This window comes from Schistocerca cancellata, chromosome 7 (assembly GCF_023864275.1).
Source record: "Schistocerca cancellata isolate TAMUIC-IGC-003103 chromosome 7, iqSchCanc2.1, whole genome shotgun sequence".
In the NCBI taxonomy this organism is placed as follows: domain Eukaryota; kingdom Metazoa; phylum Arthropoda; class Insecta; order Orthoptera; family Acrididae; genus Schistocerca; species Schistocerca cancellata.
In genome coordinates, this window is record NC_064632.1 from 553930139 (window position 1) to 553943871 (window position 13733).

General features: G+C 39.5%; 1 protein-coding gene across 1 annotated transcript in view; it reads right to left on the bottom strand.

Annotated features, from left to right (window-relative positions):
* Positions 1-13733, bottom strand: part of LOC126091936 (26S proteasome non-ATPase regulatory subunit 12) — a 101576-nt gene that overhangs the window by 18591 nt on the left and 69252 nt on the right. Inside the window, exons 7-8 of the mRNA XM_049907258.1 lie at positions 10368-10545; positions 9799-9876 (exon numbers count right to left, since the gene is read on the bottom strand). Coding sequence (XP_049763215.1) covers positions 9799-9876; positions 10368-10545 — 256 coding nt within the window. The remainder of the gene's footprint in view (positions 1-9798; positions 9877-10367; positions 10546-13733) is intronic.

Consider the following 13733-nt stretch of genomic DNA (forward strand, 5'->3'; position numbering starts at 1 on the left):
ATCTAAACAATGGTTTTGTATTCTGGAACATGTCGAAAGGTTGTTCCTTATATGGATAAATGAAAAGCAATTGCAAGGCAACACTACTAACGAGAACATCATTTGTTACAAGGCAAAAACAATTCTCGCTGACCTCGTTAAGAAGACACCAGGATGGCAGCAGCTGAAGAAGTGTTTAAGGGAAGCCTTGAGTGGTTCGAGAAGTTTAAGAGAAGAACCAGCATCCACAGCATTGCGAGGCATGGCAAAACAGCCAGCTCCGACACAAAGGCAGTGGAGAACTTCATCAGCAGCAGATTTTTAATTGTGACAAGATGTGTCTATTCTGGAAAAAGGTGCCGAAGTGTACCTTTGTACAGCGGAGGAAAATGCATTGCCCAGTCACAAGCCAATGAAAGACCACCTCCTACTGCTTTCTGTGCCAATGCAAGCGGCAATTTGAAAATCAAACCCTGCTTGTTTACCATTCAGAAACTCCACGAGCCTTCAAGAAGTGTAAAATCCAGAATATCAGGTTAAATGTGATGTGGAGATCCAACAACAACAACAACAACAACAACAACGCTTCAGTGACACGTTATCTTTTTTGTGACTGGATAAATGACGTGTTTGGCACTTCAGTGAAAAAATATTTGCTGGAGATGAATCTGCCACTCCATATCTTGCCTGTAATGGACAATGCTCCTGCCCATTCTGCAGGCCTACAAGTCGGCCTCCTTAAAAAATTTTAATTCATCAAGATCCAATTTTTTCTATCCAATACCACTCAGTTACGCCAGCCTATGGATCACCAGATTATTTCTAGCATTAAGAAACTCTAAACTGAAGCAATCTTCGAGCATTGCTTTGAGTTGACTGAAGTCTCACTCTAAGAGTGTTTTCGAAATATCACTTCAACGTCATTGTCCATGTCAAGATGATCAAAAAAGTGTTGGAAGGGGTTACCAAGAGAACCCTCCCTTCTGTTTGGAAGAAGCTTTGGCCAGAGTGTGTTGTCGAATGTGACTCTGGGGCGTTTGAGTCAGTACCTGTGGAGCCTATAGTCAGTGAGATTGTGTTTTTAGTCAAGAGCATGGGACTAGAAGTGGATAACAATGATATTGATGGGCTTGTGGAAGATCACAGCCAAGAAATGACCATCAAAGAGCTTATGAAGTTGCAGTGTATTTTACAGCAGGAAATTGTGGAGAGGCATTCTTCGGAGGTGGAGGTGGTAACAGCGAAGTGGTCTTCTTCTGGCGCAAAAAGAGAAATTTTAAAAGCGAGAGAATTGGTTGCAGTGTACTTTGAAAATCATCATCCCAATGACGAAATGGCTATGCACACTACAAATTTATTTCATGATAATGCTGTGTTGAATTTTCACCAAGTGTTGAAGTATCGGCAAAAATAAATGACTACAGGTAGCTTCTTAGTAAAAAGGAATTAGTTATGTATCATGAATAATAAAGCACATAATATGCTGTATGTATAATTTTGTTTGAATAAATGGCATGAATAAGATAAAACTTTTAGTACTTTTTCTGTGTGGAATGCATTATCATGTTTTACATTAATTTACATGGGATAAACTGTTTCGCTTAATGAGTGTTTTGCACTGTAAGATTCTGGAACGAATACACTTGCTATGCGAGGTTCCACTGTATTCACAATAATGTCACCACTATAATGAACTATAATGGTCATTATTACAAGAAACAAAGAGTTCGTAAAATTTTCATATGCCATTACAGTAAAAAGCAGTTCCTCTGGCCAAAGTTTCTTCCAAACAGAAGGGAGAGTTCTGGTAACACCTTCTGATGCCTTTTCGATCATCTTGATGCAGACAAAGATGCTGAAGTGATACTTCCAAAACTTGTGGTACTTATGGTATTTTAAAATACACATTAACATCACTAATATAATATAACAGACACTACCACATAAAAAACACTGTGGCTCTGCAACAATACCACATGCCATGACATTAAAAGTAGACTTTCACATTCATTGATTCATATGGAACTTAAAATATAACCAAAGTTGTCCAAAAACCTCCTGGTCCCCCCCCCCTCCCTCCCACACAAATCTGTCTGCTCATTTAGTATTTGTGATAGCTGCTTTTTCAGATGCTTCATATTTTCATTTCCTCCAAAATATTCTTGGTTTCTCCCTTAACAGTATTATGTAAATTTTTTAATTTTTTGTCTATATGCAGTGGTGGTTTGACAAGTCTGGTAAAAACTCAACAAAAAATGTTTGTTTCATAAACAACTTACATTACTTCTTGACTTCATCTCCTTTCAGGGATATACACTTGGTCCAGCAATCCTCCAGATTTTTCATACACTGGAAAAATAGGTTCTGTCAAACTGCAGGACACTCATTGACTGCTACCACTTCGTCGTTTGACGAAAATTTCATTCTAGCAAGCCGAAGTTTCAAGTTAGGGAACAGCGAGAAGTCACTGGGGGTAAGTCTGGTCAATAGTGTGGATGGGGAACCAATTCAAAGCCCAATTCATGCACTTTCACTTTCACTTTCACTGTTGTTATCGCTTGTGTGTGGGATGGTGCTTGGTCTTTTTTCGGCCAACACAAGTTTCAAACAATCCAACAATGAAGCTAATTGGGTAGAACAAAAGCAAACTGGTGCTTTTCATTTATTACTAATTGGGTTCAGTTATGGCTCTGCCTTTTTCGAAGCAACCTGTGAGGATTATTCACTGGGAATCCTAAAAAACCTTACCAGAAGACAAAATGTCTTTGCCTTCCTCAGTGCGCTTTCACCAGCCATTATTTTGACTGCCGTTTTAACTCTGATGTGCAATGGGAGAACCATGTTTCATCAATTGTCACAAATCGGTGCAAAATGTCTTGCAGACTGCAATTGAAGTTTCACCAGACACTGTGCTGAAATGTTGTGCTTGATGCCCTTCCAGTCGACTGTGAGCAATAGCGGCACCCACGTTGCACACAGCTTGTCATTGTCATCTCTCTGTGTACAATATTATGACCTACCTCATATGCTTCCAATCTCTGCAATGTCATTATTTTTATTCAGTGGTCATTCTTTTACCACAGCATCGATTCTGTCAATGATACATTTGTGGCGACCTCAATAGGATGGCAGGAGCGCACTTAGTCTTCGGTGCTTGTCCAACCATGTTTAAATTCATTAACCCAAAAGTAAGTGGTCATCAATGATGGTGCACAGTCCAGGAACTTCATCCAATTCCGTTTTGATCTGTGCGGCAGTCCAAGCCTTCAAATGAAAATGTTTAATAACAGTATCAAACTGTTTTCTTCATTTTCAATCACAGACTACACACTGGCCAATTCAGATGGCTGTCAACAATGAACTGTACACTGCATATTGTTGAAATTCTTTATATGATCTTTGGAATAATCAAGCTAATCAACCACGAAGCATAACAAAAATATTACATCCTTTCATGGAAATTTACTAGATTTATCAAACCGTTCTTGTATAATGAGGAATGGCTGATTCCTCTTAGATACATGCCATATGTGGATGAGTTATTCTCACTCTATCTGACATGTACATCAAAACTTCTCCCCATTTGGCCAATATAAAACTTCTTGTAGTCCCTACAATTTATTTTATGAGAGGCAGTCAAATGAAAACGAGGCTTACAGAAGCATGACTGTACCCACATGTGCACCTTGTCATCCACAGCAAATCAATTGCTATGAATATATTTCTTCAGGGCAGGAAATTGCATGGGGAGACATTAAGTATGTATGGAGGATATGCTAAGTCTTTCAAGTGAAACTTCTGCAGCGTATGCTAAACAACCTTGGCAACATGTGCTCCCATCCAGATCGCATAAGAACTTATTTGGGGTACAATTAATACCTGGGCCTGCTTTGGGGCAGTCCTTGCTCAGCTGCTATTAAGTACTGTGTCACAATACCAGAGAAGGAAAGTTGCTACTCACCATATAACGGAGAAGCTGAGTCGCAATAGATACAATAAAGAGATTCAACAATTAAAGCTTTTGGCCATTAAGGCCTTTGTAAGCAGTAGACACAGACACACAGACACACACACACACACACACACACACACACACACATGCATGCACACACCAAACGCAACCTGCACACACGTCTGCAGTCACAGAGAGCTAAGACCACACTGCAAACAGCAGCACCAGTGCTTCCACAGCTGCCACCCATTCCATACCAAGAAGTCACTTCCGTACAGCCTATCCACCCGTGGTCGTCACATCTGCAGTGACGAGCAGTCCCTCTCAAAATATACCGAGGGTCTCACTGAAGCCTTCAATGACCGTAATTATCTTCCCATCCTTGTACAAAAACAAATCTCTCGTACCTTATCTTTCCAGTCTCCCACCACCTCCCAAAGTCCCACAGTCCGGCTACAGAGTAACATTCCCCTCGTAACTCAGTACCATCCACAATATACTCATCCATCTTTACACAACCCCTGCTCCCAATCCCTTACCTCTTGGCTCATACCCCTGTAATAGACACAGGTGCAAGACCTGTCCCACACATCCTCCCACCACCACCTACTCCAGTCCGGTCACTAGCATCAACTATCCCATTAAAGGCAGGGCTTCGTGTGAAACCAGTCATGTGATTTACAAGCTAAGCTGCAACCACTGTGCTGCATTCTATATAGGCATGACAATCAACAAGTTGTCTGTCTGCATGAACGGCCACTGACAAAGTGTTGCCAAAAAAACAAGTGGACCACCCTGTTGCTGAACACACTGCCAAACATGATATCCCTGATCTCAATGACTGCTTCACAGCCTGTGCCATATGTATCCTTCCCACCAACACCAGCTTTTCTGAATTGCGCAAGTGGGAACTTTCCCTGCAATACGTCCTACGTTCCCGTAACCCCTCCTGGCCTCAACCTTCGTTAGTCACTGTCCTCACTCATCCAGCCCCCTCCCTGTTCCCATTCCAGCACTACACAGCTGTCATTTCACCACCACACCCAGTTTTTAAATTTCTTTTTATTTCTCTCCTTTCCGCAACTTACCCCCTTCCCCCTCCACACCTTGTCTCCTGCCCTCCGTCTAAACTGCAACACTTCACTGTCCGCCACTCCCACCATACTATCCCTCCCAACCCCAGCCTCCTCCTTACCCCCACTCAGTCGCCACTCCCATCATGCACTGGTGCTGCTGTTCGCACTGTGGTCTCAGCTCTCTAAGACTGCAGGTGTGTGTGTGTGTGTGTGTGTGTGTGTGTGTGTGTGTGTGTGTGTGTGTGTGTGTGTGTGTGTGTGTGTGCGTGTGTGTGTCTACTGCTGGCAAAGGCCTGAATGGCCGAAAGCTTTAATTGTGTGAATCTTTTTATTGTGCCTATTGCTATTCAGCATCTTCGCTATATGGTGAGTAGCAACTTTCCTTCTCTGGTATTGTTACATTCCATCCTGGATTTTCCACTGTTTGATTTAAGTACTGTGTCAGTAATATTTCTTAAATAAGTGGAAAGACTGCCATCTCTTCCTTCTGTAATCCTTTTTGTGTAACCTTACACATGTCAACATCTATAATCCATTTAACTACCTATTCTTACATACGTAGCCTCAACTGAACAGTGCTCTTTCAGTGTTTAAACTTTTAAGTGGATGGTAACTTCCTAACGTTTGGACAACACTGATGAAGCAGTTACCCTACGAACACACCTCACACTACTCGCTTCCCGCCTACAGAAATAGTGAGCAGGCAAAACATACTGTGCTGCAATGGCAGAATGCAAGATATTGGCTTGTATGATTTTCCTAAGACACTGGATATTGTTGCCTATTCTGGTAGGTGATAATTTGCAATATTATTGTGTTTTCTGTTTATGCTGTATGAAACCCCGACATGCAGTTTTGAACGTGATACAGTCATCACTGATACCTCATGTCACCATGAATTTATGTAACACTATGGGCTGACAATATACTACTACTTTCGGAAATGTTTACCCCTCCACATAGCATGATTCCTCTTCCCTACTTGAGGAAGGAACTAAAAGTTCCAAAAAATAGCTTTCTGTACTTACATGTGTTTTGTGAGCAGTACTTTGAAATTTTCCCTCTTACATGGATATACCAGCCACCCACTGTGACACCTTTTAAATTCATACTTTTCCAGGGTGTATACGCGGACAAGGAAAAAAAATTTCCGGATTTTTCCTTGATTTCCCGGTTAAAAATACACTTTCTCCCAGACGAAAATACACTTTTTCCGTGTTAACTGTCAGGATACGTTCCCTCGGAGCTGTAAATCTTATCAATCCTTCGAAGGGTTAAGGTTTAATGCACCGGCCTCAAATTCCCGGCACATTAGTAAATGACCACGAGCAGGGTAAAAAAAATTATATGCAATCACAAGTACGCTGCATATTTTCATATTAAAAAAGTATAAATTCGAATTTCCACCAAACTCGGCAAGTCATAGGTCATCCCACGTGATCTCGCCAGCCAATGAAAGCAGGTATTCAGAGCATAGAACACGCGATGTAGTCAGTCAGCAGCAACATCACTGTTAAATAGCACAACACACGAGTAGGAAAAGTTAATGGTTTAAATTAATACACAAGTGTGGCTGGAACGGAAGGTACACTTTCACATATAATACTGGTCTCGAAGATCAGTTAGTCACCAGAAAAGCTAAGGTTTCAATTGGTCTTTTTTCCGTGTGTTACACTTTAATATACATCACACAAAACCGCCAATAAAATTTTAAGTTTTAAACGAGAGTCAAACGGTCTATGATTTAAGAAATTCATCGAACATTCTCATAAAGAACATAATTCGTCTTGCGTAAAAGGATATTTACACAGAGTGATGCTTTTCAAACCCCCATTCACAATATTTTCCCGCGAGCTATTAGAAACAGGTTCGTTTCATCAGCTGCCATTGGCCACCAGAAAACTGTTGTTACTGCCAGTGTGCAGCCTGTATGTTCGTACGTTTAAGGCATTAAGAGAACTTACATAGCGTAATAAAAGAAACAGAGCATCACATGATAATCCAAGAGCATCGGAATTACGTAAACCATACTAAAATACCCAATTCCGCTTAAAGTGTACATTCGTATCTCCAGATTCACAATGAAGTAGGCCCCAACCTGATATTAAGCTTTTCAGTGTGGTTCTCTGGATGTAAATTTTCTTGGGGTACCAATACTACATTATCTCGTGTTTGGTTCTTTAATATCGTGGCGTCGAAAGACGCGGCCGAACTTCCTCGAATAGGGGCGTCCCGGCCAACGATGCTATACGCTCACTTGATTTTATCCATAATGCCATACGTGCCAGAAGATCTAAACGTACACTTGAAATCCAGCAAACAGTTGAAACTAGCCAGTAGTATTGGACGAAACACTTCGTTTCGTATAAATTGACAGCCTCAGCGGAAAAGATTAATAACAACAAAATTTCTTTAGCAAACCGACGAAAATAACTTCACCGTTCTGCAAGGCGATTAATGCTTCACTGTTAAAAACCTGGAAACAACATAAAACCAAAAAACTGACACGAATAATGTATTTTAGCCTTCCATAATTATGTGAATCTATTTTATCTATGAAATCTATGAACTGATGGCTTCCGGCCACAGAAATGCATTTTGTTTTCATGATGTGAGATCTGTAAACGAAGAGGACACAGCAAAATAACTAAAGGTAAACACTGCGTGCCAGAAAAAATTTTCCGGGTAGCATCTGGCTCGTTGCTACAGCCACACTTCCAAGCAGCGCCGGCCAGTGTGGCCGAGCGGTTCTACGCGCTTCAGTCTGGAACTGCGCGACTGCTATGGTCGCAGGTTCGACTCCTGCCCCGGGCATGGATGTGTGTGATGTCCTTAGGTTAGTTATGTTTAAGTAGTTCTAAGTCCTAGGGGACTGATGACCTCACATGTTAAGTCCCATAATGCTCAGAGCCATTTTTTTTTCAAGCAGCCGGAACGAAAGAATGTACGGTTCATATACGACTGGCATCTTCTCTAACGAAGCTAATGTAAATGCTCATCGCAAGTAGTTTTCTGTTATGAAATACTGCATAATCTTTCGTCCTAATGCGTTTAGCACATTTTGTTGTTGGCAGACGTTTGCGTGTGCAGCTTGTTTTGTTGTAAATGGCAACTTATGTTTTACTCTCATTTATGTTTTATTGCTGCAATATAATTCTGCAGTAACGAGGTAGAGTAATATTCTTTGTTAGACTATCAGTTGACAGCAATCAAAATTACAAAAATTTAATTGAAAACTAGAACTCTGAAATATTCCTGGAGTTCTAAAAACTTCCCGTGTATTTCCCAGTTTTCTCCCGGATGAAAAAATTACCGTGTTTTTACCGGATCTCCCGGGCCGTATACACCCTGTTTTCACAATTAAGAAATAATGCACTAACGTTGCAAAACTTTATTAGAGGCAAATTTCCAATATTTCTACTATTTTATTTCATTCTAATTTTAAATGAAGAGACCAATGCCTTGTCAATTCACATGCCTTCAAAAAATAATAATTACTTCAAGCACCTTGCCACCAATTTTCATTGTTCAAAACATCTTTCTGAGAACAGCCCTTTCTTTACAATTTCAGAACATCCTAGAAGTTTTGTGACATGAACATTACGACTTTATTGCAATTATAAAAGCAGCTGAACTACTGGGAGATAAAGTAGAGGAATGTGAGAAGTTTCTCCGAGTCCCATGTTTAACAGTGATTGTACCTCGAGCCTGGTTTTTATTTTTTTTAAATGCAGCAAGACTGTAGAAGGCAGGTTCTAGTTTTGTTATAAAATACTAGACTGGATTATACAAGAGAAAACAATGGGAAAATATACACAATAGCTTTATGTAACTTGCCTATCAAGATTAGTTGAGTTGAATGGCTAGTGTCTTGAAGTGAGATCATAACATGAACACCAAGAAGAGTAAAACAAGACTGAATGGAATGTGGTCAAATCAAATCAGATAATGCTGCGAGAATTAGACACTGAAGGTAACTGTTGACTTTTGCAATTTGGGGAACAAAATAGCTGACAACGTTATAAAGCTTTTCGTCTGGAATGTAACCTTATACAGAAATCAAATGTGGATGTTAAACATTTTAGGAAAGAAGAGAGTAGAAGGTTTTGAAATATGGTGTTGCATAAGAATGAAGAAGATTAGGCGGGTAGATTGAATAACTCATGAAGATAACTAAATGAAATTGCTGATAAAAGTAATTTATGGGACAATTTGGCCAAAAGTAGGGGTTAGTTGATAGGACATATCCCGACTTATCAAGAAATAGTGAATTTGATTATGGAGAAAAGTATGGAGGGTAAAAATTGTTTATGTTTGAGTTGCCTCCAGTGGCCCTCCAACATAGTTAGTGGAGCAAATAACACAACAAATTTTGACCAAGTTGACTGCCATACCTGTCTTTTTTCAATATATTGAGCAGTCTTGTCAGTTCCTCCGTTTGCCCTTTTAGTAACTGTTTATGTGATTTTTTCCAAATTTATGAAACTCAGTTTGCTCTATGATAACTTGAGTGTGCATTTGTGCACAAGTTGACTAAGCCGCCGCCGCCCCCCCCCCCCCCTCAACCACACAAGTGAGCAGCACGCGCGTACACACACACACACCCCCCCACACACACACACACACAGACAGACAGACAGACAGAGAGAGAGAGAGAGAGAGAGAGAGAGAGAGAGAGAGAGAGAGAGAGAGTCAATTCTTTATTAGTACGTCTGCACTTTCATTAACATGTTTGGCACTATACGAAAATGTGATCAAAATTTTTTCACACTGTAAGTACACTGTACATACCTCAATGGGCAAATCCAGCAATTCTGCCATTCTTTTCAGACTTATCCTAGTGTAATACTTTGCCATTACTCTGATATTCTGCAAAATAAGGAAAAAATGTAATTTTTTAAACAATATTATTATTTAATTTCATTTCAAACTTCTAATTCAATTCAGTCATGACACAGCAGATAAGAACTATAGTCAAAAACAGAGGATGGGTATCATCAAAGTGAGGGAAGGGCAATGAAAAAATGGAGGGAATGAGGGTGGTAGGGAGGGGGGGGGGGGAGCAGCGGAGGGGAGAGAGGGGGGGGGGATATTGGTATATCTTCACTCCCCCGACCCCCAGCTTTAAAATGTAATCAAGCTAGGGATGTGCTTAAAATAAAAAACAGAATTTGTTATAGTCTGGTGATGGCATTCTAAGTTGGAAACAACTTACCTAAATTAGTTAATATTATAGAAAATTAACATTCTTTTACTTTTCCTGTATAATCAGAATATGGAATATAGAATCTGTTTATCCAAAGTAAACTGGTAAAATAAAGATGTAAATGACAACTAGACAAGACAGTTTATTATCTTACATGCTCAACAACACGGCTCTTCAAATCTTGCCACCTCTTCTGTCCTTGTTCCGAGTCAGCAGTGAACACAGACGTGGGCTTACTTTGTGGTGAGCCTTGCCTCAACTCCTTTTCATAGATCTCGCAAAGGCCAGACCATTTGATCAACTCTGGATTTGTGAACAGGCGAAGTAGCTCCCTGTATATCAACAGAAACATGAACAATGATCATGAAATCTTGCTCTGTCATTTGATGTCAATTTGATGTAAATGTAAATGCAAATTTAATTTCTCACTGAGGTTTGTGGAAAGAAATGGTTCAAATCTGACATGTTTGCATCATATATCCTATTATAATTTACCAAAAAAATAACTGAAGGTGAAGGATTACTTAAGAATCTTTGTGTTATATTTGATGACATTTGACAGATCGTTTCAGTTCTGTAGCGTTAACTCCACCGAAGTTAAGTTTTATTTTAATTTACTTCTAAGGAGTCTGTAAATCAGACACACTCTGAGCATGCAGAACACTTTGTAGAACATCAAACATTTCCTGGAACAAGAAATTTCCATAACTTTAAGTCATCAGATTGTTTTGAAACTTTTATGGGAGGAGGATGAGCAGTGATGTGAAGGCTACTTTGAAATGCAAGTTAAGGAATAAATTGGCAAACTTTGTGAGCAAAGAAACTTTTATTCCATTATATGTAACTTTTAAATATTCTAGTTTGTTGTACTCTGGGATAATCATTGTCCTAAACACAACAGAACATGACATTACTCTACAACTCACACCTTCAGGACCTTCGCCATTATTCCACAGGCCAAAATGAGAATATATTTACCCTGTTCCCAGCCTCACATGTTTGCTGTAGTGAAATGTTCAAAAACGTCAACCGCAAAAATTTGCCAATTTTCAGAGGAGTCGATCTACTCTATGCAGAAAAAAAAAATAAAATATATTACCATTGGAAATTCTGTCTACTGTATGTAACGATGTTTAAAAATTCTATTAACCTGAACTTTTTTAAAAATACTGTTGATTGAGCCTGTTTCTTTTATAAATTTAATTGCTTAGAATTTGTTAGGTCAAAAGTATATTATTTGGAGCACTTGGAGTTTCAAAAATTTATTTTAGATTCTCAAGGGAAAAAAAAGAAATTCTATTATTTGTTACAAAAACAAATAATAACAAAGTAATAAAAACTGCATTATTTTTATTTCCCCTAGTGATAGCTGATGCTTTGAGGATTACTTAAAAATCTATTTCATTCTGTGTGGTTTTCAATGTAATGGTAAACCAGATTTTTTGCAAAATAAAATATTGTATATTCACTTTCCAAAGAGCCATTCTTCAGTGTTGTTGATACACACTGTTTCGACATGAGTCCAATGGCCTCAGTCGGTATCAACAGCTGTTTAAGCAAGTCTTTGTGCTCGTAAAAAGCAGCAGATGTACTTTATCACATAGGGATCTATATTATATGAGGGTCACTCCAAAATAAATGCACACTATTTTTGTAAAAAAAACAGTTTTCATTCTGCACATGTGAAAGTTTTACAGTGTGTAGATACATCCTTCCCGCTTGTTTTCAAACTTAGTTCAACCTGTTCCCGTGAGTGGCGCAGTCACAGCATGTCTTCAAGATGGTTGCTACACTTGATGTACGTCAGAAGCAACGTGCTGTCATGGAATTTCTGTGCTGTGAAAACGAGACAGTGGGAAACATCCACAAGAGGTTGAAAAAGGTGTATGGAAATGCTGCTGTTGATCGCAGTACAGTTAGTCGGTGGGCAAGCAGGTTACGTGATGAAAGCGGGCATGGCAATATTGAAAATTGTCCTTGCAGCGGCAGGCCTTATACAGCACACACTCCAGACAATGTGCAGAGAATTAACAAATTGGTGACTGCTGACAGATGCGTTACAGTGAACGACCTGTCACACTATGCTGGGATAGTGGAAGGAAGTGTTTGCAGAATACTGAAAGTGTTGGCGTTAAAAAAGGTTCATGCCAGGTGGGTTCCCAGGATGCTGATAGTGGCTCACAAAGAAACAAGAAAAACGGTATGCAGCGAACTTTTGGAACAGTACGAGAATAGTGGAGATGAATTTCTTGGAAGAATTGTGGCAGGTGGTGAAATGTGGTTCCATCATTTTTCACCAGAGACAAAGAGGCAATCAATGGAGTGGCATCATGCAAATTCACCCAAGAAGGGGGTGGGGGGGGGCCACACCCCATCTGCTGGAAAAGTTATGGCTACTGTGTTTTTCGATTCCAAAGGACTCTTGCTTGTGGACATCATGCCAAGTGGAACCACTAAAAATTTTGATGCATATGTGACGACACTGAAGAAACTTCGAGCTGAACTGAGTCGTGTTCGACCACATCGGCAAAAGCAGGATGTTTTGCTGTTGCACGACAATGCACAGCCACATGTCAGTCAAAAAACCATGGAAGCAATCACAAAATTCGGATGGACAACACTGAAACACCCGCCCTAACAGTGTTGACCTGGCTCCATGTGACTATCATCTCTTTGGGAAACTGAAACACACTCTTCGTGGAACAAGGTTTGAAGATGATGACTCCCTTGTGCATGCTGCCAAACAGTGGCTTCAACAGTTTGGTCCAGAATTTTACAGTGCTGGCGTACAGGCACTGGTTCCAAGATAGCGTAAGACAGTTGAGAGGGATGGAAATTATGTGGAGAAATGAAAATATCATTCGTAAAGGATGTATCTACACACTGTAAAACTTTCAAATATGTAGAATAAAAGATGGATTTAAAATAAAAAAGTGTGCATTTCTTTTGGAGTGACCCTTGTATATGTATCCATAATTGGTTAAAATCAGATATATCCACTGAAAATACTCTTTGCTATAAAATATGTACCAGTTACTGCACAAATGAAATTTGTTATTAAAGGTACATAAAAAGTTACTTATTACTACTAAAAATAATTATAGTTTTAGATCAGATGTTTCGTTTCACTCATTTAAAAATTGTGAGTGGTAGCATTTTTTGCCTGATTCCACTTACACCTGGAAATGTCATCTGCTTTCACGTGTATTAGTAGTTGCAAATACGAATGTCAAATGTCATTAATGAATCTAAAGCACCTTCAAACACTGTGGGCAGATGAAATTAAAATCAAATCTAGCTTAGGGTGATGGACATAAAATTTACTAACACTGAATACATTACCAATGACTTCTTTATTTTTAATTTTGCAGAAAATATCTACATCCAGTCACCTGAACATTACACACAGATTTACTCTAGGCTACCCATTTCATTTGCGTGGTAACTAACACATTCATCATCCTGAATTGTTCCAATTCATCATCATTCGAGCGAGTTGTGACCATGTTAATAATTACAT